The sequence below is a fragment of the Geotrypetes seraphini genome, chromosome 6, assembly GCF_902459505.1.
Source record: "Geotrypetes seraphini chromosome 6, aGeoSer1.1, whole genome shotgun sequence".
NCBI classification, from domain to species: domain Eukaryota; kingdom Metazoa; phylum Chordata; class Amphibia; order Gymnophiona; family Dermophiidae; genus Geotrypetes; species Geotrypetes seraphini.
In genome coordinates, this window is record NC_047089.1 from 5251137 (window position 1) to 5277077 (window position 25941).

A 25941-nucleotide genomic window follows, 5' to 3' on the forward strand; every position below is an offset into this window, starting at 1 on the left:
TCAGAAATCTTCTGTTTAAATTCAAGAATAAAGTTTAAAGAAGTTTGTTTCTATCTATATACTGATATTTCTGAAATTATTCTGACATTTTCTACTGCCGATGCTTTTCAGGGATTGCTCCTTGGAAATGGCAAACTAGCGAAACATGATTTCATGTCGGAGCACCGAGCAGCTTTAAATACAAGTGCTCGTTTCCAATACAGCTATAAAATTCTTTATTAAAAAGAAATAAAACTTTGATATGGTTGTTACTGGAGTGGTTGACCGAGGAGGGTAGCTACATATAACCCAAACTTGAATGAAATGTTTGTTTGGCTGTAGCCATTGAGGTCTTTTCTCCAGATAAATGATTACACAGATAGAAACAAGCTCCTTCTTTAAAACTTTATTCTTGAATTTAAAGAGAAGATTAATGAGGGAAAAGTCAACTAGAATAATATACAACAAAGTTTAGAACAATGTGAAAGTGGAGATTTATATATGGACTGATTGACGAAAGAAAAATGGCCAACTGATCGTCCATTGGCTTCCCTTGTGCTGATGTCACCAAGTGGGCAGGGCAGGAGCGCACCATGTCGCACAGGGGACATTTGTGCTTGTGACGCTCCTGGTTAACGGTAGCCAAGTCACCAGGTGTTGAGGAATCTGGATGCCTCGCTCCTTAAATCAGCAGCAGGGAAGCTCCACTAAAAACAACAGTTCTCTTCTGCAGCCAGAAATTCCAACTAGAGAATGACACGGTGGTTGTTACCCGCCAAAACGGTGACCAAAAAAAAAGATCACCGTGAGTTCGGGGACAAGGCCATTCACCGCCCCGTGGAGCGGTGAATGGTAGCACGGGGCGATGAACAAGTAGTGAACGCGCGGTGAACGAGCGTTCGATCCGGCAGCCCACTCTCTCCCGCCGGCCGTCCATGCATCTCCCTCCCTCCTTTTCCCTTACCTTTTCTTCTTGAAACTGGCGATTTCTATAAGGCTACGAGCTGTATTACAGCCGGAGCCTTGAAGTCGCATCGCGTTGCCTGCTGGAAAAAGTCTCCTCTGACGCAACTTCCTGTTTCGGTTGCATCGGAGGAGACTTTTCTAGCAGGCAACCCGACGTGACTTCAAGGCTCTGGCTGTAATACAGCTCGTAGCTTTATAGAAATCGCCAGTTTTAAGAAGAAAAGGTAAGAGAAAAGGAGGGAGGGAGGGAAATGCACGGCTGGCCGGCAGGAGGGAGCTGCTGGACTGCGTGAAGGGTGCTGGGGATGGGGGGATGGAGAGGAGAAGACGATGAAGACGGGGACGGTGACGGGGCGGTGAAAGAGACAGCGGGGACGGTGACGGGGCGGTGAAGGAGACAGCAGAGACAGAGACGGGGCGGTGAAAGGACCAGCGGGGACGGGGCGGTGCAGAGGATGGTGGTCCGGGGACGGGGACAGAATTTCTCCCCGTGTCATTCTCTAATTCCAACCTCACTCTTAATCCACCAGTACAGTATTCTATATTACTCACTCTCACCTTTACATCTATTGCAAATATCAGATTTAAGAACTTTTTTCTTTTAAAACCTTCACTGTTGAACGTAACATATCACAAACTTACTCCATTTTGCCTGAATCACTTTACATAAGTCAGGAAATAAAGAGAGATCTTTATTTTTATACATACAAACTAGGACATGCATGCAAAATGCTACATAAATTTACCCCCCTCCCATGGAAAAGTACATATGACAACACTTTTATATGATCTGAGTGTAGATTGAATTAGAATTATTTTGCAGAAGGTTCTAAGGAAAAAGACATGGCTTTGACAAGTCATACAATTGAGGGGGAGGGGTGCATTTGGGATTTAGCCCACAACATTTCTCAGTAGTACAGGGAGAGTCATTGTTTTACAAAAAACATTCAAATGAAAATCGCCACGTAGGGCTTTGTGATGGGATTTATATGTCTTGAACATCCAAAGTGATTCAATTAAGGAGAAGAACAGTGGATTTTTGTTTCTGGTGGTTCTGTCCTTTTCAATCACCCCTTTATGACCCAGGACCAGATAGAGAGTTAGCTGATAGTTCTGTATAACTCAGAGATTTATACCCCCAAAAACGTTTAAGTCAATATTTACATATATTCCAATTGCAATATAGGGATTACGTTTCTATTTCTACGATGCACCCAAACTGTGCCCTCTTGACATCTGTGTATTTTGCACAGGTACACAGGTCAACAGTCGTTTTTCTGGAATACATGTATGCCAACTTACATATGCAACTTAGATTTCCAGAAGGGTTAGGTAAATCGTCTAAAATCACCTCCTAAGAGTAGGAGATTAGATAGAAACATGATGGCAGATAAAGCATCCACTATCTCCTCCTCTCCCTATTGGCTAAGGCTCTTTACACCTGCATTGTGAGGTCATAGAGCTTTATGGTTAGAGAAACAGAGAAACATGATGGCAGATAAAAGCCAAATGGCCCATCCAGTCTGCCCATCCGCAGAAACCATTATCTCTTCCTCTCTCTAAGAGATCCCACAAGGAAGAGATAATGGTTACTGCGGAAGTGTCTTATCCATATAAACCAAGGGTAGATAACAACCTTGCAGGTGAGTAGGAAAGCTGCGGGGAAATTTACACATATACATTAAAGTCATTTTTATTCAATGGTTAATACAACTGAAGATCAAGAAACATTTACGAATATATGTGTTCCTCAACTGAATTAAGTTTTCCAAATTCTCCAGTTTATCATCAAGTGATTCTTGAGAGCAGAGTCTACATCCTATAATAATGATTTAGCCCCACAGTCCAATAAGTGCACTCCACATTCATACAGATCCATGAACTTAGTTGCAGTCTTCTTCAAGAAGTCAAATAGTTTGACGGTCCCCATCCTAAGGTTTCAAGGTGAGCTAATTGCCTCAAACTCCTTGAAGGAGACTTCCTCAGAGATAATGGGATAAGCTTCAATGGACACAGAGACTGAGGCATCACCTCAGCACCAAAGATCCGATGGAGTTTCATACATCAGATTATTTCCTGCATCACTCGTAGCCCAAATGATGAAGTTATAACTGTCTTATTTTGGTCAAACCATCAGAAGAGAAGGACATCATGTTTGGGAAGATCGAAGGAACCAGGCAAAGAGGGCACCTGCAATCAGATGGCTGGACATGTTGAAAATAACCATAGGGATGCCGCTGGAGGACCTTTCCAGACTAGCACAAAACGGATGTCTTTTTAGAGCTGTAATTCGTCAAGTCACTAGGACTCGAACATGAATTGATGGCACCTAACTAAGACTGGTCTCACTCTGGGATGGCCAAAGCACCCCTTCCTCTGGCGTGTTTCTCTCAGTCATGATTCTTGCTGCAACGTATTTCTACGATATTGCTGGATGGTCGCTATATGTGGGTTACGGTCTCACTGATGTTGCCCACACTGTCCAGGAGCTCAAGCATCAGCTCTTCTATTCCTGACCTATTTGACTTGTTGCTCGACATCTTTTCTTGGCCAGTCTAACACTGCGCCTCTGCTTCTGTGCTGGACCCTCATCATTCACTGGTGTCACACCTTATATTATCCAGTAGCTCAGATTGTTCTGGGGCTCCTTTCCAGATCTCCTATTTCTATCTCTGCTCCCCTTTCTGCATCATCACTTACCTATTTCTGTTTTACAGTTTCTCTAATCAAAGATCTTAAAATTTACTCCACTACGTTTGCAGTTTTTTTTCCCTTTGATGGGTTGTTTTTTGGTTTTTTTTTGCTGAGCTTTGACTTTGTACCTTCCAGATTTAAATAGAGGGGTTTTGGCATCAAGGGCCCGATTCTATAAAGGACTCCTAATTTGGTAGATGCCGTGGAAAATGGCACCTGTGTAAAATTCAAGTTACGCGCCGTTTAAAGACTTGCATAACTTAGGTGCTGGTATATCATACCAAGGTTTTCTTGGCCTAAAATCCTGTTGCTTAAGGTAGGCACCTACCAGCATTCCATGCCAAAACTCTGCTCCTAACCATGCCTACTTTTTGGGTAGACGTCTCCGTTTAGATGCCTACATTGTGCCTACAGAGAAAATCAGTTACACACTTAGATTGGCAAAACGCGCAGATCTAGGCACCTAACCGTAAACGTCTTTTCTAGAATCAGGCTCCAAATGAACAGCACATTGTCTCCATCTGAAGGTTGTCCTTTCTCTTGGGGTAACATCTCCACAAACCATGAACGGAATAGAGCTCGCTCATAACCAAGGGCCTGTTGAAGATTATCTGAATCTCTCATATCTACTTAATTTTTCTCATAAGACGTAATATACATAGACAACATATCAAGAGATTCTTTTATATTAGGCCAATGGTGCCCGATGTAATTGGAACAATTTCTGTATTTTCCTGCTGTATTATCTTGGTCTCCAATTTCATTGGTTAGCACTACGATGTTTTCTTTCTCCACACGCAGTACAGAATACAAAGGTTGATTCATAAACCATGGCAACTATTTCTTTCTCTCGAAAATGCGCCAACACTGGAAATCTCATTATAATTGTTTGAAAATTTGCGACATGCACTTCTTAATGTTGCCGCCAGATGAGAGATGAGTGCAGCGGTCTCTGGGAGGGGAGGAGCACAACACATGACATTCAAAATCATCGTTTTATTATGGCATACATGACCAGCAAAGTACAAGGACAAACTGTTTAAGCGTTAAGGTCTCCCAGGTTGTCTTGTGTGTCGTCCAGCTCGTGAGGGACACACGGTGGTGAATGCACAGTATTACAAGTCATTTCTGCAGTACGGGAGAAACATCCAGAACTGTTGCACAACGCCACAAACAACGCTTTGAAGGATGTTAACAGTTAAACATACTCACTCTCAAGCTGATTGTATACTTGGTTTACTGAAACAGCTAACATTTATTACTTGTTAATAAAACGATGATTTCCAAATGTCACGTTTTTGGCTTTTACCCTACCAGAGACCGCTGCACTCATCTCTCGGCAATATTAAGAACTACAAAACACACGTTTTCAAACGCATACGTTAGATTTCCAGTGTTGGCACATTTTCCAAGAGAAAAAGAATAGTTGACACGAGTTATGAATCAGCCCTCACAGATTCTTCATACTGCCACTTCCGTTACTAGCGCTGCTCACCTTTACCACCACGTCCAGTTTTTTTGCGTTGAGCTTCCCTTTGCTGGGAATGGGAATGCTTCAGTTCTCTCCCTGCTGTGTAGTTTCCGGTGATCTGTCAGGTATTTTTTCTGACTAAAGCTTCTATCGCACTTGGTACATGAAAACTGTCTTTCGCCAGTATGTATTTTCTGGTGCCTTGTAAAATCCGACTTAGTGATGAAGCTTTTATCACACTCTACACAAGAAAATGGTCTTTCGCCAGTATGGATTTTCTGGTGCCTTGTAAAATCCGACTTAGTGATGAAGCTTTTATCACACTCTACACAAGAAAACGGTCTCTCACCAGTATGGATTTTCTGATGTTTTGTGAGCTTTGATTTGTCACTGAAGCTTTTACCACATTCAGTACACAGAAACGGTCTCTCATTCGTATGGACTTTCTGGTGATGTTTGAGATTTTTCTTCTGACCGAAGCTTTTACCACACTCCGTACAACAAAATGGCTTCTCACCGGTATGGCTTTTCTCATGGATTATGAGACTCTCTTTATATCTGAAGCTTTTCTCACACTCAGAACATGAAAATGGTTTCTCATCGGTGTGGACTTTTTGGTGCGTGGTGAGATACGATTTCTCACTAAAGCTTTTATTGCACACAGCACATGAAAACGGCCTTTCCCCAGTGTGGATTTTCAGATGTCTTTTTAGGTGTATCTTACGTCTGAATTTTTTTTGACACTCGCTACATGTGAAAGGTCTTTCGTCGGTGTGTATCTTCTTGTGCTCTCTGAGTTTTGATGGTTCGCTGAAAACCTTACTACACTCACTGCATGAAAGTGGCTTTTTACCTGTATGGATATTCCGGTGGCTTATAAGCTTTCTTTTTTGACTGAAGCTTTTGTCACACTCACTGCATGAAAATGGACTCTCACCAGTGTGCCGTTTCTGATGCGTCAGGAGGCTCTCTTTATATCTGAATGTTTTATCACATTCCGTACATGAAAACGGTCTCTCACCAGTGTGGACTTTCTGGTGTGCCATGAGGTATGACTTATCGCTGAACCTTTTGTTACACTCAGTACATGAAAACGGACGCTCACCGGTGTGGATTTTCTGGTGTCGTGCGAGATGTATCTTACGCCTAAAATTTTTATTACACTCAGTACACGAAAATGGCCTATCGCTGCTGTTTATGTTCACGTTCTGGGGTTTTCTGCGCCTTTTTCCACGGACCACTTTATTTAACTTAGTACATGAAAACTGACCCCCACCGTTATGGCTCTGTTGGCAGTGACACATGAGGGTTTTCTTTCTAAAGAAGCTTTCATCACACTCAGTACACGCGAATGGTCTCTTACCAGTGTGGACTGTCTGATGTAGTATGAGACTTGCTTTATATCTGTACGTTTTGTCACACTCAGTGCATGCGAATGGCCTCTCATCAGTGTGCACTTTCTGGTGGGTGGTAAGGTACAGTTTGTCACTGAAGCTCTTGTTACATTCAGCACATGAAAAAGGTCTCTCACCGCTGTGGATTTTCTGGTGTCTTCTAAGGTGTAACTTCCGCTTGAAGCTTTTATCACATTCAGGACAGGGAAAGGGCCTGTCACTGCTATGGAGTTTCTGATATAGTTCTAGATCATTCTTCCTAGGTATGCCATTGATACGATTAGTACATGATAAAGGCTTCTCGCTTACATACGGTTTCTCTTGGTTTAGAAGCTCTTCCTTCTGACTGAACGTTTCCACACAGTCTGTAGCTGCAATTGAATTCTCTTCAGTGGGACGCTGCATGTGTGACTTCACAGTTATAGGAAGCTTGAGTGGTACTGCATGTGAATTACATACCCCTTTCTCTTCTCTTGTCTGGTTTTTCAGCCGAGCTCTTGCGCGCATGATATTGCCGGCATTTGGATCAAACATACCACAGTTTCTCGACGACTCTCCTGTTGAAAAACGTTGTGTCTTTTCAAAGATGCAAATTCTGTACTGGCCTGAACACAGAGTAGCCTCCTGCTCTCCTGACAGAATCCTGTCTGCTTCCAGATTCTCGGTGAAATACCAGCAACGTCTCTCAGGATCACTTCCTACATTATAAAATAAAGGAAAAGCATTATTAGCCTGACAAGAAATGGGATCCTGCGTAACTTGTTTCAAGGTAAAGAGGAATAGAGGACCTTCAATCAGCGCCGGAGAGGATTTCCCACTTGGAGATTACAACCAGGAAGTGGGCTGAAGCTCTTCTGTTCCTGTATAGTGTATACCAGTGTCGCGTAAACTTTGTCGAGCCGCAGCACAGAAACGTAGTGGCCGCGGCTCGAGGCATCTGGAAATGCGCCGACATTGACACATTCATGATAGGCCCTGAACCGCCAGTGGGGGGTGTCAGCAAGGAAGACGCAGGAGATAAGGAGAGGCTGGTGTTGGCTGATTGCCTACAGGACTGCCTCTCGCCGTGACAGTCAGCCGGCACCTCTCCTCCTCCCCAGTGTCTCACGGCACACCTCAAATCTCAGGAGGCAAAAAGTTTACGATACACTGGTGTATACTAATGACAGAGAAAGCTTTTTAAGAACATAAGAACATAAGCAGTGCCTCCGCCGGGTCAGACCATAGGTCCATCCTGCCCAGCAGTCCGCTCCCGCGGCAGCCCAAACAGGTCACGACCTGTCTGAATCACCAGAAGGGGCCCCCTTGCCACCTTGGTTTCTCATTGAAGTCCTATCTTCCCATCGAAGTCCTAACCCTCCGGTCTTGCACATGCACGACCTGATTGGGTTTCTATACTTATTACCTGATTAACTTCCTATACTTGTGTTACATCCCAGCACCTCTCTCAGTATCCCACGATCCCTTTATCCCTCAGGAATCCGTCCAATCCCTGTTTGAATCCCTGTACCGTACTCTGCCTGATCACTTCCTCCGGTAGCGCATTCCAAGTGTCCACGACCCTTTGGGTGAAAAAAATCTTCCTTGCATTTGTTTTGAACCTATCTCCCTTTACTGAGGGAACTGAATGCGGATACATCATCTTATGTTATGGGGTAGGCTTATCGCATAGATTAAGGGACTGCAGATAATTTACAGACCGTTATTGCCACTATGCTGACCCCTGTGTTTGATTATTGCAGTTCTTTGTACCTCGGCTTGCCAAAGTGTGTGCTTGTTCGGGCCTCTAAATTTGATCATATTACCCCTATTTTGCGGAATTTGCATTGGTTATCAATTGGATCACATATTGATTTTAAAATTCTATGTTTGATATTTAAACGATAAGAGTCTAGTGGTGTTGACTTCTCTTTTGCATTCCCATCACCCGCTGCGGTCATTACGATCTGTGAATCAGATGCTCTTTGAAGTTCCTGCCTCGAATATGGTTAGGCTTTCAGGTTCTTGTCAGGGACCGGTGTTATGGAATGCACAACCCATCGAGATTAAAAAAAAAGGCATCGAGTGTTTTGCAGCTTAGGAAAATGGTAAAACCTATGGGGCTCATAATCGAAAGAGAAAAACATCCAAAAACCGGCCTAAATCGGCACTTGGACGAACATTTCTCAAAAACGTCCAAGTGCCGATAATAAAAATGGGTTTTGGATGTATTTCTAAATGACCTAGGCCTTCATAGTGCCGCTGAACGACCAAAGCTAAACGGGGTGTTTTGGGAGGTGTGTCGAGGGCGGGACGTGGGCCGGATTAGACTTAGTCGTACAGTATGTATAACTGAAAATTTTACAACAGAGCCTAGATGGAACTTGGACGTTGTGACTTAGACCATGTAAAACATGGCCTAAGTCACAAAAAACCACCTAAAGTCACCAGATAAGCACTGCAAACACATAAAATAGACCCCTACACACTACCCCAGTGATCACCAACCCCCCCACCCCCATAAAAATTTTAATCATAACTTTAAAATTCAGTCTCCAGACCATCATCACCTGGCAGCCTGGCATAGGAAAGCCTAGTCGTCCAGCCCAGAGGCAGCTTAAGTCGTCTTGGGGATGAGTTACGGACTCATGGAGAGGATGCCCCATGCCCATAAGCCCCTGTAATCACTGCATTGATACTTAAACATATATGCACTATCCTATACACCCCCAAAACCCTTTTGTACTGGCATATAAGTGGCTCCTGCAGTCATAAGGGCTATTGAGGTGGTAGATAAGTGGGTCTAGGGGATTCTGGAGGTGGTTTGGGGGGCTCACCGTAACCTATAAGGGAGCTGTAGGGAGGAGAAGCCATGGCGCCCTTTTTGTGAAGTTCACAGCAGTGCCCTGTAAGGTACCCCACTATTTAGTTGACATGTCTGGGTGTGCAGTCCATCACTTTGCAGACCCCTCCCACGTCCAACAGGGCTTGTTCTAGGTGTTTTGGACATGGACAGAAATGTGGTATAAAGATGGACGATTTAGTGGCTTGGACGATCAGATCAGCAGGACGTATAATTAGACGATCTTCGAAATGAAAATAAAGTTGGATGTATCTTTCGAAAATGTGTCTTAAGCTGTTTTTTTACTTTGGACGACTTGTGAGATGGACGTAAACGGAGTTAGACGTCCCTTTCGATCAGGCCCCCCCACGCTTTTTGAGCGAATGTTTTCTTAAATGAAACAGTACAAGTTTATTGAGTTTGTCTGGGTTACTTTTATTGTGTCTGTTTTACTGTGACCCACGAAGAATTGTTAGATGCAGTGGGCTATACATTTTTTAAACAAAAAAACCTTTTTTACCTATGTCTTAATCCAGCCGTGAGTGTAATTTCAGGCACAGGCATCGGAAGGGGGGGGGGAGGGGCACAAGGGCCCTGGTTTCCCCCCAAATTGGCAGTGACTACTTCCCCACCTACCTCCTTTTCTGGCCCCTGAAATTTTAAATCTTCAGTGTGTAGCATATGTTCTTCTTTCCTTCTCTCCCTCTCCCACCCCACCCCACGGGATCCTGCGTTATGCCCTCTTTCTTCAGCTCCCAACTCCCTCCTCTGCCCCGGAAGTCTTCACTCAGCAGTGACTTCCGGTTCCCTCCTAGGTGGGTTTTCGGGGCAGGCTGACGGCAGCAGGGCTCATCTCATTGGCGTTACGCAGCAGCTGCCTCATTATTTATAGGACCCCTGAAGAAGACTTTTTGTCGAAACGCGGACCATGTTGGGTCCTGTATCCCTGGCGGACTAGGTCCTTTAAGGCTCTTAAGCGGATGATTTACTTTGATGTGGATGGAATTATTTTATGTGGATGATTTTAGTGTACCTTTGGAACTTTGATACTTTCAAATAAAGTCCATTTAGGAACATCGTCACTCCACAGAGTTTTTTTGTTTGTTTTTTCTGAAGATTTAAAATAACAGCAAACAGGGAGGAGGTAGGTGGGGGAGGCGGGAGCGGAAGAGTGAAATCATGCCGTAGGGTCTCGCTGGGGAAGGGGGGGAAGAAGAACATATGCTACACATCAAGGGCTGGGGGTAGAGGGGAAGACAGGGAGGACAGATGTAGCATGGGCTGGGACGGGGTTAGGAAGGGATGGAAAGAGAGATGCTGCTAGTGGGGGAGGGAAGATAAAAAGAATTGTTGGGACATAGGTGCATGGAGGGGGAGGGAAAGCAAGATGGTATACATGGGGAAAGGAATAAAGAGGGAGAATTGTTGGAAATAATAGTGGTGGAGGCAGGAGGAGAAATGTTACACAGGGAGGGAGGAGAGATCACTCAAAGAAGGGAGAGATGTCAGATTCTGGAGAAGGGTGATGGAAGGAAAGAGAAAGAGAGAGAGAGTTGTCAGACCAGGAAAGGAGGGGAGAGAGATATGCCAGACTGTGGGAAGGAGAGGAGAGAGATGCCAGACTGTGGGAAGGAGAGGAGAGAGATGCCAGACCTCGGGAAGGAGGGAAGAGGAGAGAGAGCAATGCCAGACTAAGGGAAGAGGGAGGGAAGGAGAGAGCGATGCCAGACCATAGGAGAAGAGAGAGATGCCAGACCATGGGAGGGGGAAGACAGAGATGTCAGACCATGGCAGAGAGAGGGAAGAGATGGTGCACAGCAACAGGTATGGCAGGGAAGAGAGATAGAAGAAATGCTTCTTATGGATAGATGGGAATAGGAGAGAAGAAAGAGGGAGAAGATGGTACACATGCATAGATTGGAAGGGAAGGAAAGACATGGAAAAGTGATAGATTTTCAGAAGAAAGCAGAAAAATTGAAGAAAGCTGAATGTTAAAAGTTAATGCCAAAGATGGATGTAGCCCAAATAAACTGTGGCATAAGTTAGAATGTTCTTTAAAGTCCAGGACTATCTCATATAGGCGTTTATCATCTGGACTCTATATTGTTAACATATGTAATAAATCTCAAAGGGAAGCCTCAGTCCCACCACTCCACTGCAAAGCCGCTTTGCAAATTGCGGGAAGCCTTACGTGGCGCCTCATCATTGGCTGTCACCTTCTTGAGAGTAAACTTTTCTTTGTTCTGCTTTTTATGTGGTGAAATTATCTAAAAAAAATTTTGTTGCATAATAGCATTTCCTCTAATAAATATATATAAATATAAAGTGCTTAAAAGCAATGTTACTTACCGTAACAGTTGTTATCCAGGGACAGCAGGCAGCTATTCTCACTAGTGGGTGATGTCATCCGACAGAGCCCCGATACGGACATCTTGAAAGCATGTCTTGCTTGAAGAAACTTAGAAGTTTCGAGATGCCCGCACCGCGCATGCGCCAGTGCCTTCCCGCCCGATGTACCGGGCGTGTCTCCTCAGTTCAGGTAGCCAGCCTGAGAAGCCAACCCAGGGGAGGTGGGTGGGACGTGAGAATAGCTGCCTGCTGTCCCTGGATAACAACTGTTACGGTAAGTAACATTGCTTTATCCCAGGACAAGCAGGCAGGTATTCTCACTAGTGGGTGACCTCCAAGCTAACCCCAATGGGATGGTGGGAGAGTTGGCAACTTAAGAGAACAAATTTTGTAATACAGTTTGGCCAAACTGTCCATCCCGTCTGGAGAAAGTATCCAGACAATAATGAGAGGTGAATGTATGAACCGAGGACCAAGTGGCAGCCTTACAAATCTCCTCAATCGGTGTCGATCTGAGGAAGGCTACAGAGGCTGCCATTGCTCTGACCTTGTGGGCTGTGACCTTACAGGGAAGGGATAATCCAGCCTGGGCATAGCAGGAAGAGATACAAGCCGCCATCCAGTTAGAGATGGTGCGCTTCGATACAGGTCGTCCCAACTTGTTTGGATCAAAGGAGACGAAAAGTTGAGGTGCAGTTCTGTGTGGCTTTGTGCGATCCAAGTAGAAAGCCAGAGCACGTTTACAGTCCAGAGTGTGCAAAGCAGATTCCCCAGGATGAGAATGAGGCTTTGGAAAAAACACTGGAAGCACGATGGATTGATTGATGTGAAATTCAGAGACCACTTTAGGTAAGAATTTTGGATGAGTACGGAGAACCACCTTGTCATGATGGAATACAGTGAAGGGTGGATCTGCCACTAGGGCCTGAAGCTCACTGACTCGGTGAGCTGACGTGAGGGCCACCAGGAAAACCACCTTCCAGGTGAGATACTTAAGAGGAGCCGTTTTGAGAGGTTCAAACGGAGGCTTCATAAGATGAGACAGGACAACATTGAGATCCCAAACCACAGGAGGAGGTTTGATAGGAGGATTGACATGAAAAAGTCCTTTCATAAATTTGGAAACCACAGGATGAGCAGACAAAGGTTTCCCCTGTAGAGGCTGATGGAAAGCCGCAATAGCACTCAGGTGGACTCGTATAGAGGTAGACTTGAGACCAGACTGGGACAGGTGTAGAAGATAGTCCAATACAGACGATAGAGAAGCTTTCTGAGGTTCTGTAGCATTGGAAATACACCAGGTCGAGAATCTCGTCCATTTTTGGGAATAGCATTGTCGAGTAGCAGGCTTCCTGGAAGCCTCCAAGACCTCCCTCACAGCTTGAGAGAACTGGTGAGGGGTTATGTTGAAAGGAACCAAGCTGTCAGGTGGAGAGACTGCAGGTTGGGATGAAGTAGTGAACCTTGATGTTGAGTAAGCAGTGAAGGAAACACTGGAAGAAGTATTGGCTCCCTGCTGCTGAGTTGAAGTAGAAGGGAGAACCAAGGTTGTCTGGGCCACCGAGGAGCAATCAGGATCATGGTGGCATGGTCTGATCTTAACTTGACCAGAGTCTTCTGAATGAGAGGAAAGGGAGGAAACGCATAAAGGAAGCGATTCCCCCACTCCAGTAGAAAGGCGTCTGCCTCGAGGCGGAGAGGAGTGTAGATCCTGGAGCAAAACTGAGGCAGTTTGAAGTTGTGGGGCGCTGCAAAGAGGTCTATCTGAGGCGTTCCCCACTGAGCGAAGATCTGATGAAGGGGTTTGGAATGGAGCGTCCATTCGTGAGGTTGGAGAAGACGACTCAATTTGTCTGCCAAGACGTTGTCCTTCCCCTGAATGTAGACAGCTCTGAGGAAGGTGTTGTGGCGAACCGCCCAATCCCAGACTCGAAGAGCTTCCTGACAAAGAGGGGCCGAGCCCGTGCCCCCTTGTTTGTTGACATAATACATGGCGACCTGATTGTCTGTGCGAATAAGGACCACCATGTCGTGAAGCAGATGCTGAAAGGCTTGGAGAGCATTGAAGATGGCTCTGAGCTCCAGAAGATTGATTTGATGGAGTCGTTCCGCACTGGTCCAGAACCCCTGAGTGCGAAGACCATCCAAATGGGCCCCCCATGCATAGTTCGATGAATCGGTCGTGAGAACCTTCTGGTGGGGAGGAGAGTGAAACAGCAAACCTCTGGATAGATTCGAAGAGGTCATCCACCAGAGAAGAGACTGCCGTAGAGCAGGAGTGACGATAATGTGACGGGACAACGGGTCGGACACCTGAGTCCACTGAGATGCCAGGGTCCATTGAGGAATCCTGAGATGTAGTCTGGCAAAAGGCGTCACATGAACTGTAGATGCCATGTGGCCCAAGAGGACCATCATGTGTCTCGCCGAGATGGACTGGCGAGAAGACACCGACTGGCAGAGTAGAAGGAGAGCATCCATGCGTTGAGGAGGAAGGAATGCTCGAAGTTGAATGGTATCCAGAACAGCCCCGATAAAGGGGAGACACTGGGTGGGCTGAAGATGTGATTTGGGGAAGTTGATCTCGAAGCCCAGACTCTGCAGTAAAGAAATTGTAGTCAAGGTCGCCGCAATGACCTCTGGAGCCGAAGGTGTCTTGATGAGCCAGTCGTCGAGGTATGGAAACACCTGGAGACCCATGTTCCGGAGTGCAGCGGCCACCACCACCAGACACTTCGTGAAGACTCTGGGAGACGAGGAAAGGCCGAATGGAAGCACTCGATACTGCAGATGTAGATGTCCCACCCGAAATCTGAGAAACTTGCGGGAGGCCGGATGTATCGGGATGTGAGTGTAGGCCTCCTTGAGATCCAGAGAGCATAACCAATCGTTCTGCTCGAGTAGGGGGTAAAGAGAAGCAAGGGTCAGCATGCGGAACCGCTCCTTGACCAAAAAAACTTGTTGAGGACTCGAAGGTCCAAAATGGGACGCAGATCGCCCGTCTTCTTCGGAACCAAGAAATACCGGGAGTAGAACCCCCGGTTTTGCTGATCTACTGGCACCGGCTCGACGGCTCGAAGCCGAAGCAGAGCCTGCGCCTCCTGTAGAAGAAGAGCGGTCTGCATCGAGTTGGAAGGATACTCTCTTGGAGGGTGGTCCGGGGGGACCCGTTGGAAATGAAGAGAGTATCCCTCTCTTACGATGGTAAGGACCCAAAGGTCCGAGGTGATCGACTCCCATTGATGATAAAAATGGTGGAGTCGACCCCCGATGGGAAAAACAAGGGAAGACAGAACGTCGGTTATGCTCCCTGGAAGAGAGTCAAAAGGGCTGAGTGGCCTTGGGTGCAGCCGGCATCTGAGGCTTCTGCTGAGACTTCTGTGGAGGCTGCCTCTTCGCAGGCTGTCTCGCTAGGGGAGCCTGTCTTGGTTGATAACGCCTCTGGTAGATTTGAGGTGGTCTAGATGGACGAGACTGTTGAGGCTTAGGCTTAGGACGCAGAATGGATTGAAAAGACTTCTCGTGGTCCGAAAGCTTTTTAGTGACAGTCTCGATAGACTCATCGAATAGATCCGCTCCCGCACAAGGCACATTAGCCAATCTGTCTTGGAGGTTCGGATCCATATCAATAGTGCGAAGCCAGGCCAGGCGACGCATGGCGACTGAGCAGGCCGCAGCACGTGCCGAGAGCTCGAAGGCATCGTAGGAGGATTGCATCAGCTGCAGCCGCAACTGGGACAGGGTTGCCACCACCTCCTCAAACTGGAAACGAGCTTCAGCATCAATGAAAGGGACGAACTTGCGGAGGACCGGCAAGAAGAAATCCAAATAGGAAGAGAAGAAAAAATTGTAATTGAGCACTCGAGTCGCCATCATCGAATTTTGGTAAACTCGTCTACCAAACTTGTCCATCGTTCTCCCCTCCCTGCCCGGAGGCACAGAAGCGTAGACCTGGGAAGGGTGAGAACGCTTGAGAGAAGACTCGACCAGAAGAGACTGATGAGAAAGTTGAGCTCCCTCAAACCCCTTGTGGTGAACGATGCGGTATCGAGCATCCAGCTTACTGGGAACCGCAGGGATAGAATACGGTGTCTCAAAACAGCGCATGAAAGTCTGGTCCAGCAATTTATGCAAAGGAAGCCGAAGAGTCTCCGCCGGAGGGTGAGGCAAATGCATCGTATCCAAATACTCTTTAGAATATTTAGATCCAGTATCCAAAGTCACATCTAAGTCATCCGCCATCTGTCGGAGAAAAGATGAGAAAGACAATTGGTCCGCCAAGGCCGGCCGCCGAGACGGACTAGACGAAGTGGAAGCCTCCGGGTCTAGGGAGAGCTGAGACCGGCATGGAGAATAAGAGGTAGATGGTTCCTCATACTCTGGTCCCTCCGGTTGGGAAACATCGGACGATGAGTATCCCAAACGTTGCATCTTTTTCTGTGGGGACACTTCCGAATGACGTGAGGAGTGTCGAGATGAATGACGAGAACGATGCCCCTCCCGGTGCCGGGATGGGGAGCGAGAACTTCTGTGCATCGCACGATCCCCCGAAGCCTCTAAGGAATGGATGGGGCTCGAAGCGGTGGATCGCAGAGGTGGCAAGGACGCGGACTCACGCAGTGCCACCCAAGTCTGGTATGGAGTGCGGAAGAACTCTTCCTGCGATGCAGTATGCCCAGGACTCCGAATATCAGGGACCGTCCCAGCGCCCTGTTGCCGTGGAGGAGTAATGGGCTCTAAAGGTGGCATATCAGGAAGGGAAGCCCTCCTGGAGGCATCCGCCGCCCTCCGCCGATCCCCCTCGTCGAGCAGCGAGATCGAACGGCGAGGGGGAGGGGGCGGACCGCCCTCAGGGACCGGTGCTCGGACTTCACCCTGAATGTTGGCGATAAGCCGGGGTCCCATAGTTTGCATAAGCTCGACAAACTGAGCTTCCAGCAGGGATCGAAGCGAAGCCGATATGGAGGGATCCGCACCGAAAGGGGGTCCTCCTGCACGGTCTTCGCGCTCCTTCGCGGCCAAGTGCTTCTGCTTAGTAGCTTTGGGCACCTTGATGACCACGGGAGGGACAGTGGAAGGCGGTACCTGAACCGAAGAGACAGGGGCAGGCGCCGCAGCGGAACTGGAAGCCGCAGCCGGTGTAAATGATGCTGGCTCCACGATGCTGGATGCGGAAGTCGTCGATGCAGGTTTCGAGCGGACCGGCGAAACCTCAGCAGATGTAGAAGCAGACAGATCCTTGGCAGTCTCCATCTTGAACATCGACTCCCAAAGTAAGCAACGCCGCTTGAACGAGCGCGCAGTGAGCGTGGAACAAGGCCTGCACGATTTCGGAACGTGGTCCGGACCAAGACACTGAAGGCAGCGTCGATGCGGGTCCGTCAATGAAATCGCACGCTGGCACTTGCTGCACTTTTTAAAACCGGTGATTGGCCGTGACATAGGCCGGAAAATCGACGCTGCAATGTCGAAAGAGGTAGGCCGCAGCCACGAGGCCGGGCCGGCCGAACCGCCGGAAGAAATAATTTTGAACTTTTTTTTTTTTTTTTTTTTAAATAAAGTAAAGTAAAGTGAATTCGAAGAAATAAACCAAAACGCGGGTAAAGAAGGCAAAGAAAAACTGAAATTCAGTCAGCACAGATTGAAGATAACTTCTCAGCTCCGCGGAAAGAAAAGAACTGAGGAGACACGCCCGGTACATCGGGCGGGAAGGCACTGGCGCATGCGCGGTGCGGGCATCTCGAAACTTCTAAGTTTCTTCAAGCAAGACATGCTTTCAAGATGTCCGTATCGGGGCTCTGTCGGATGACATCACCCACTAGTGAGAATAGCTGCCTGCTGTCCCTGGATAATAGTGCATTTGTACTTAGCTTATATCACAGCCAAAACCTAGGAGTCTGACCCGACATGTTTTGCATACATTGCTGTATCAAGGGTCCCCCGAGGTCGCTGTTGTCATCCGACTCGAGTCGGATGACAACAGCGTAACCCCATTGCTTGAGAAATTACATTGGCTTCCAGTGGACCTTAGAATCCAATTCAAGTGCGTTTGTATTTGGCATCTTTATCACCCTGGTCCCTCTAGACTGGAATGTGCTAGAAGCCCTAAAAAATTAAAACTTACATTTCCTTCCCTTAGGGGTAAAAACAGATCTTTCAAGAGATTCAGTCATTCTTTCGTCTTCAAACTAACTGAGTTCCGGAATGAGTTACCGCTTACACTGAGAAGTTTAGGTCCCTTCGTCGTATTCCGGAAAGCTCTGAAAACTTTTTTGTTTTCCAAACATTTTGGAAATTAAAGGCCTCTTCTATCAAACTGCGCTAGCAGTTTGTAGCGCAGTGAGCCACACTGAATGGCCCGCGCTGCTCCCGATGCTCATAGAGTTCTTATGAGCATCGGGAGCAGCGCAGGCCATTCAGCTCTCTGCGCTAAAAACTGCTAGCGCAGTTTGATAGAAGAGACACTAATTATGTGGGCTTAAAAAAGGATTTATGTATGATGAAATTATGTCCTTTGACTGTGGATTTCTCTTTTTTTTCCTGTTATTAATGGATAATGTATTATTCAAATTATAATAAAGCAGATCTGAACGGAAAAAAAAAAAAAAAAAAGAAGAGGCACTAAGTCATTTCAGCTACATTCTTATGATGTTTAAGTATTATATCTACTTTATTGTTAACCAAGTCGAGTTCCAAGGTCCTCGATGGGGAACACCTAGCTGAGCTTCCGCAGGTGCAGACCACCTGACTAGATGGACCTACGGTCTGATCCGGTGCGGGCATTTCTTATGTTCCTTCTGGTTGAAGATCCAGTCTATAAAACTGTTTTAGTTTAGTTTTAGTTTAAGAAGAGAAAACCAGCAAATGGATAAGGCGGCCCTGGAAACACAGTTAAGAGCACAGACAAGGAAGTGCAACCAGAGACTGGAAAAAGATGATTAGAAAAATAAAATCACCAGATAACAAAGGTAGGGAATATGATTTCATTTTCAGTTTATTGATTGAAACGTTATCAGTTTTGAGAATTTACATTTGCTGTCCATAGTTTGCACTGATAAGGAAGAAATTAATTTCTTTCTATTTCTGGCATCTTAGGTTTCGTTTGTGTATATTAGTACTTTTAGGACCTGTTTTACAAAGCCGCGCGGCAACAGCCCTGAAGCCCTTTAAATCTCTATGGGCTTCGGGGCCGTTACTGCGCTGCAGCCACTAGAGCGGCTTAGTTTGTGGTCCTGTATTTGCCTAGGGGTTATCTGGGTTCTGCAAGGCCAGGTGTTCTGGTAGGAATGAATGTTGAAAATCCTACAGTCTTTGGACTGCTTTCAACCAGCTGTTAGAAACGGAAGCTATTTTTCATGATAGTGTGTCCACACAAACTCTTCAATCAGAGAAGGAAAAGATGATTTAATTAAAACAAATTATGTGTGCTTAAATTGTCATTATCTGGTACAGAGTCCTGACTACAAGTGCCGATGTTCCAAAAATTGGCCCCAACGCAGATGTTTCATGCCCAACTCCTCATTCCGCTGGTTTGACATTGCTCTCTCCTATCTAAAGACTTACCCAAGCAGTTGCTTTCTCCCTGGTATCTTTCCTCTAGTCCCGGCTCATTCTTGATGTAAGGCTCTTTTCCATGTTCAATGAGGGTTATAATATCTGGGGTGGCAATTGGAAAACCTGGTCCAAGGATGAGAAAACTGGATAAACCTTGGGTTATGACTTGTGGAAAACACACCCACCCATATTCTTTCCATTCCTCTCCCCAGTTATCATTGTATCCCTCCTACATCCTCTTCATGCCATACCCCCCACATCGGCTTGCTGCTCCCACCCCCATGGCACAACTAAGCTTTCTTGGCTCCACCCCCTGTCAAATCCCCTTGGCAATGCTCTGACTTTACTCTATCCCAGTTCCCATGGCACACTTTGACATTGCTCTGCCCTTTCCCCCAATTCCCATGGCAGGGCCTGACCAAATCACTCCAAAATTCACCCCAATCCTTCTCAAGAACAGGCGGAAAAGTATTCCTACACTTGCTTCCTGTAAGACTCCCAGCCTTCTCGAGCTAAGCATCAATTCATAGGGAGTGTGTGGAACAGTGATTACAGCTACAGCCTCAGCACTGAGGTTGTGGGTTCCAATCCCACGCTGCTCCCTATGACCCTGGGCAAGTCACTTAATCCACAATTTCCCCAGATACATTAGATAGATTGTGAGCCCACCAGGACAGACAGGGAAAAAGGCTTCAGTACCTACATGTAAACCACTTAGGCTATAAATGATTAAATAAATTCAGAGCCAGGAAATAAGAAGACCCTCTTCACCGTCCTTCGATCTTTTGATGCACTTCTGAAACAACTCCTTCATCTACTAGTATACCACATACTACAAGACATCCTTTTCAGTACCACCTATGTCCAAGTAGCTCAACTAGAGAAGACCTTGGGGGGCAGACAGGATTAGGGCTCTTGGGGGAGTGAAAGAGGGAACTGGGGAGGCTGGAGCCTGGGAAAGGAAGAGATTTTAGGCCTTATCTTGGGAGAATTCAGTATAAAACCCTACAGAATCCGGCAGAATTTTCAATTTTTTTCTGTGTAGAATTCCCTCAGGAGTAAAAAGTTCACTCAGTTCCTCTCCAAGAAACTCTCCTTTCTCCTGAAGATTCTGGGTTGTTAATAAAATGATCCCTTACCTAGTGAGCTGAGGGCCTCGTAATTCTCCTTCATCACATTTTTGTAAAGCTCCTTCTGTCCTTCGTCTAAACGCTGCCACTCCTCCTGGGAGAAATATATGGTGATGTCCTCAAAGGATACTGGGACCTGGAACACAAACCTTTCCACACTCAGCACCTTCTGTATGACGTCCGTCAGGACAGCTCCAAGCGCTGGGGCTCAGTGGAGCCGTAGCAGAGTTTTCTGTGTGTGCGTGAAAGCCTCAGGGAGGGAACAAGGGTTACTCTTCTGTTTTCACACTCTCTAGAACAGCAATAAACACTGAGCTCGTTACTCCAAGGCACTTATACATAGAAACATGACAGCAGATAAAAGCCAAATGGCCCATTCACAGCATCCACTATCTCCTCCTCTCCCTAAGAGATCCCTTGGGCCTGTCCAACGCTTTCTTCAATTCAGACACCGTCTTTGTCTCCATCACCTCTTGTGGGAGACTGTTCCACACATCTACCACTCTTTGCTTAGGTTCATCTATCTCCTCTTAACTTCATCCTATGCTCTCTCATTCCAGAACTTCCTTTCAAATGAAAGAGACTCGACTCATGCGCATTTATGCTACGTAGGTATTTAAACGTGTCTCAAGTCAAATTAATTGATTTAAACGTCTCTATCATCTCACCCATCTTTCCTCCAAAGTATATATATTGCGATCTTTAAGTCTGTCTCTGCATGCCTTACGACACAATCTCTCCCCTAAATTTGAACCCGTAAACTGTTAGCCACTAATCTCTAACTATGTATGTTCCATTCAATTTGTAGCATCTTTCTTAATCATTGTAAACCGCATAGAACTTCACGGTCCTGCGGTATATAAACTGTTATTATTATTATTTTTGTTGCCTTCCTCTGGACCGACTCCATCTTGTTTATATCCTTTTCAGAGAATTGGCTAGAGGGTGTTCGCTAGATGTGGCGTATTAAGATTTTAGCAAAGCCTTTTGACAGTGTTCCACACAGACATTTAATAAATAAACTGAGTGCCCTCAGGATGGGTCCCAAAGTGACGGGCTGGGTCCAGAACTGATCGAATGGAAGGCGACAGAGGGTAGTGATCAATGGAGATCGCTCTGAGGAAAGGGCTCTTGGGCCTGTTCTTTTTAACATTTTCATAAAGGATATTGCTGAAGGGTTGTCGGGTAAGATTTGCCGCTATGCGGATGATACCAAAATCTGCAATAGAGTAGACACCCAGGATAGTGCGAATAACATGAAGAAAGATCTGGCGAAGCTTGAAGAATGAGCTGAAATTTAATGCTAAGAAATGCAAGGTCATATATTTGGACTACAAAAACCCGAGGGAACGGTAGAGATTAGGGCATGAAGAACTTATGTATATGACGGAAGAGCGGGACTTGGGTGTGATTGTATGTGATGATCGTAGCCCTTTCAGGACCAAGGGACATATTTGTCCCATAACTTTAAAATCCTATAAATTTTGATTGGGATAGTCTACAGTTCTAAATTTGATATGTACGGATTCCATAGGATACTGCCTTTATGTAAACAAACTGGTTCCGACATTCATTCATTAGCGTCGTTGCCAGATGGACGAGAAGATTCACTTGCCACACTGTCCATAAGCCAGAAGTGTGATTTTTTAAAAAAAAAATAATGATATTTCACAAAAAAAAATCAATTTTTTGGCATCTGCAAGCCCTTTTTACCATAAAAATGTCGTCAAAACCACAAAAATTGGCCTACGATCCTTATGGTCCTGAAAGGGTTAAGGTGGCCAAAAAGGTTGAAAAGGGGATGGCAAAAACTAGAAGGTTGCTGCGGTGCATAGGAAGAGGTATGGCCAGTAGGAAAATGGAGGTATTGAAGACTTTGGTGAGACTTCATTTAGAATATTGTGTAGAGAATGACACGGGGAAAAATTCTGTCCCCTTTACCGCCCTGTCCCCGTCTCTGCTGTTCCCTTCACCGCCCCGTCCCCGTCGCCACTGTCCCTTTAACCGCCCCGTCCCCTGCGTCTTCTCCTCTCCATCCTCCACCCCCAGCACCCTTCACGCGGTCCAGCAGCTCCTTCCCGCCGGCCAGCAGTGCATTTCTCTCCCTCCCTCCTTCTTACCTTCTCTTGTGGCGAAACTGGCAATTTGCATAAGGCTATGCGCTGTATTACAGCCGAAGCCTTGAAGTCGTGTCGGGTTGCCTGCTAGAAAAGTCTCCTCCGATACAACCGGAAACAGGAAGTTGCGTCAGAGGAGACTTTTCCAGCAGGCAACGCGACACAGCTTCAAGGCTCCGGCTGTAATACAGCTCATAGCCTTATAGAAATCGCCAGTTTCAACAAGAAAAGGGAAGGGAAAAGGAGGGAGGGAGGGAGATGCATGGCCGGTGAGAGAGAGGGAGCTGCCAGATCGAACGCTCGTTCACCGCGCGTGCTAACCATTCACCGCTCCATGGGGCGGTGAATGGCCTTGTCCCCGATCTCGTGGTGACCTTTTTTTTTTTGGTCACGGTTTTGGTGGGTTACCTGCGGGTAATAACCACCGTGTCATTCTCTAATACTGTGTACAATTCTGGAGGCCGCACCTTCAAAAAGATATAAAAAGGATGGAGTTGGTCCAGAGGAAGGCGTATGGGGACAGGCTTAAAGATCTTAATCTGTACACTTTGGAGGAAAGGGGGGGAGGGAGAGGGGAGATAGGATAGACATTTAAATACCTATGTAATGTAAATGCGCATGAGTCGAGTCTCTTTCATTTGAAAGGAAATTCTGCAATGAGAGGGCATAGGATGAAGTTAAGAGGTGATAGGCTCCGGAGTAATTGAAGGAAATACTTTTTTACAGAAAGGCTGGTAGATGCGTGGATCAGTCTCCCAGAAGAGGTGGTGGAGACAGAGACTGTGTCTGAATTCAAGAGGGCCTGGTTTAGGCATGTGAGAGAGAAAGAGATAATGGTTACTGCGGATGGGCAGACTGGATGGGCCATTTGACCTTTATCTTCCATCTATGTTTCTATGTTAGTGATCTCCAGCAGGGTCACAAGCTGGTACTTACTTGATCCTAAGGATGCACAGATGTTGGCCCAGGGAGGTCTTTGGAGAAGTGTAAGATATCCTCAGGAGGGTGGGGGGGGGGGGGGGGGGGGGGAGTGGTTTTGATGGGGTGTTCTCTGGTGGAAAGAGGGGGGGACAAAGTGTTCCCCCCCCCTTCTGGCTGTCCACAACTAGTCACATCGTAATGCCTGCCGGGTTCTCAGCCCAAATCATCAGTACTGGATGATCCAGATCAGTGGTTTCAAACCCGCAGCCCGGGGGCCACATGTGACCCGCCAGGTACTATTTTGAGGCCCTGGCTATGTTTATCCTAGTCACAAAAGTAAAATACAACAGTTTCTTGATCATACGTCTCTAACTATAAATGACAATATTATGATTAAGACTTAGCCAAAAGGAAAGATTTATAAACTATCAAGAGTTTTACCTCATTTCTTTAATAAGACATTAACAAAATGTGGCCCTGCAAAGGGTTTAAGTTCGAGACCACTGATCCAGATCCATCGTCAGTCTAACCAAACCTTACATGAGGCACCTCTGGTTGCTCCCAGTAAACTCAGGGATCCCACTTTCACAGGTCCAAAATGCGGACCCAGACACAGCCGGCACCCCAAGAAGTCCAGACACCCTCAGGACAGCAGCTCATTCACAGACCACCTCAGATATTACAATTGGGTGTTTCGGCTCTAAACTATATAGAAAAAATAGATTTCTGTTATTAAATACTGCACCTCTTCTTTTAATGAGGGCTAGATGGAATTTCTGATGTTGTAATGATAATAATGTAAAATGATTTCTTATGTTTCTTTGTAAACATTATTTGAAGTTTCAAAATTAAAAAAGAAATAGGGTGAAGTGTATCTCCACTAGTCCATCAGAGTGAAAGGATCCAGAATGAGACGCTTATTATATTTTACAAATCTTCAGTCCAGAGAGCCCAAAGCCCAGCTCTGGTCTCCGACCTGGCTGTGCAGCACCTGAGCAGAAGCTCCCTCTCTTTAGGCTGCAGATGGGGGTCTGTCTGGGTCCTATTAAAGCCCAATCTGACTGGGCATCGGTGTCTGCAATCTCCTACCACCTGAGCAGAAGCTCCCCCAGGCATTCTCCTCTCTTTGGGGGATCAGAGGAAAAAGCCCTTAAGTCTGATGTGATGGTGCAGGGTTAGCAGCAGGGTTTGCAAACTCCTACCTGAGCAGAGGATCCAGCAGACATTCTCCTCTCTTTGGGGGATCAGGCTGCAAATGGGGGTCTTTTCCCCCTTCCTCTTTCACCAAAAGCACGACAGCACCGCCTCCTCCTCCTCTTTGCAGGCGCAAAATGATGATGAGGAGGAGGGGGAGGGGCAGTTTGCAAAACAGAACAAAGCAGACCCAGAAATTTACTATAAGGTACAGATTAAAACACAGCAAAGACATCAGAGACACGAGTTTCTCCCTCCCCCCTTTTTAGTTTTACAAAATCGCGATAGCGGTTTATAGCGCACCGACCTGTTTTGTAAAAGAGGAGCTAAATCAACCACTGAGCAGGGGAACAAAGTTGTCTGATCCTGCAGGAAAAAGGGGAAAAGGCAAGAAATGTGACCAGGAAATAGGAAGGGATAGGATAAAGAGAATCCCAGTTTAGGAGTAGCAGCGCAACTGGGTTCAAATCCCACTGGAGCTGCTTGTGACCTTGGGCCAGGCACTTAACCCTCCAAACAAACCGCTTTGAAAGGAACCACCTGACCACCAGGCAAGTCACTTAACCCTTCAGTACCCCAGACAAACCGCTTTGAAAGGAACCACCTGACCACCAGGCAAGTTACTTAACCCTCCAGTACCCCAGACAAACCGCTTTGAAAGGAACCACCTGACCACCAGGCAAGTCACTTAACCCTCCAGTACCCCAGACAAACCGCTTTGAAAGGAACCACCTGACCACCAGGCAAGTCACTTAACCCTCCAGTACCCCAGACAAACCGCTTTGAAAGGAACCACCTGACCACCAGGCAAGTCACTTAACCCTCCAGTACCCCAGACAAACCGCTTTGAAAGGAACCACCTGACCACCAGGCAAGTCACTTAACCCTCCAGTACCCCAGACAAACCGCTTTGAAAGGAACCACCTGACCACCAGGCAAGTCACTTAACCCTCCAGTACCCCAGACAAACCGCTTTGAAAGGAATCACCCAGGCAAGGCATTATTTTTGGTATACGGGGGGGGGGGGGGCTGGCTGCATCTCTGTTTTCCCCAGACTTCATGTGCAAACTACAGGAACCCCATAGCAGCCAAAGTGCATGTAAGGCATGCATGATTGGGGGGGGGGGGGGTTGGGATCCTGAAATTAGCAGAGAATAAAGAAATCTAACATGCTCAAGTCAGGTGCTGTGTGAGGGTTTGGGGGCTTTAGCTTCACACAACACAATCACAGGATCCGAGTGCATGACGGGAAAAGCAGCACCGCCTTCCCGGGGTACAAGAAGAGCTTCGGGCTGGTTGAAAACCAGGACTGGACTTCCGAGGCTCAGTGGAATGGGGGCAGCTTAGTAAA

General features: G+C 46.5%; 1 protein-coding gene across 3 annotated transcripts; it reads right to left on the bottom strand.

Annotated features, from left to right (window-relative positions):
- Window positions 1-1624: 1624 nt before the first annotated feature.
- Window positions 1625-25575, bottom strand: LOC117362816 (oocyte zinc finger protein XlCOF6-like). Of its 3 annotated transcripts, none has more exons than XM_033949824.1 (4): window positions 24898-25575; window positions 20368-20494; window positions 19238-19351; window positions 1625-7202 (listed from the first exon to the last, which is right to left on the bottom strand). In XM_033949824.1, the coding sequence occupies exons 2-4, from the start codon at window positions 20399-20401 to the stop codon at window positions 5137-5139; spliced, it is 2214 nt and encodes a 737-aa protein (XP_033805715.1). In that variant the 5' UTR covers window positions 20402-20494; window positions 24898-25575; the 3' UTR covers window positions 1625-5136. The 3 variants fall into 3 exon arrangements, with proteins under 3 accessions (XP_033805715.1, XP_033805714.1, XP_033805716.1); XM_033949823.1 differs by lacking the exon at window positions 24898-25575 and adding an exon at window positions 24599-24887; XM_033949825.1 differs by lacking the exon at window positions 24898-25575 and adding an exon at window positions 23412-23538.
- Window positions 25576-25941: the final 366 nt, after the last annotated feature.

What these genes read in the sequence shown, in the direction of transcription:
- LOC117362816 (XM_033949823.1), bottom strand. Translation starts at nt 24,622, where the DNA reads ATGTCTGCTGGATCCTCTGCTCAG. An exon ending in CTGCTGGATCCTCTGCTCAG is followed by an intron (nt 20,495 to 24,598) that starts GTAGGAGTTTGC and finishes TTTGTGTTCCAG; the next exon opens with GTCCCAGTATCCTTTGAGGA. An exon ending in GGGAGAAAGCAACTGCTTGG is followed by an intron (nt 7,203 to 19,237) that starts GTAAGTCTTTAG and finishes TTTATAATGTAG; the next exon opens with GAAGTGATCCTGAGAGACGT.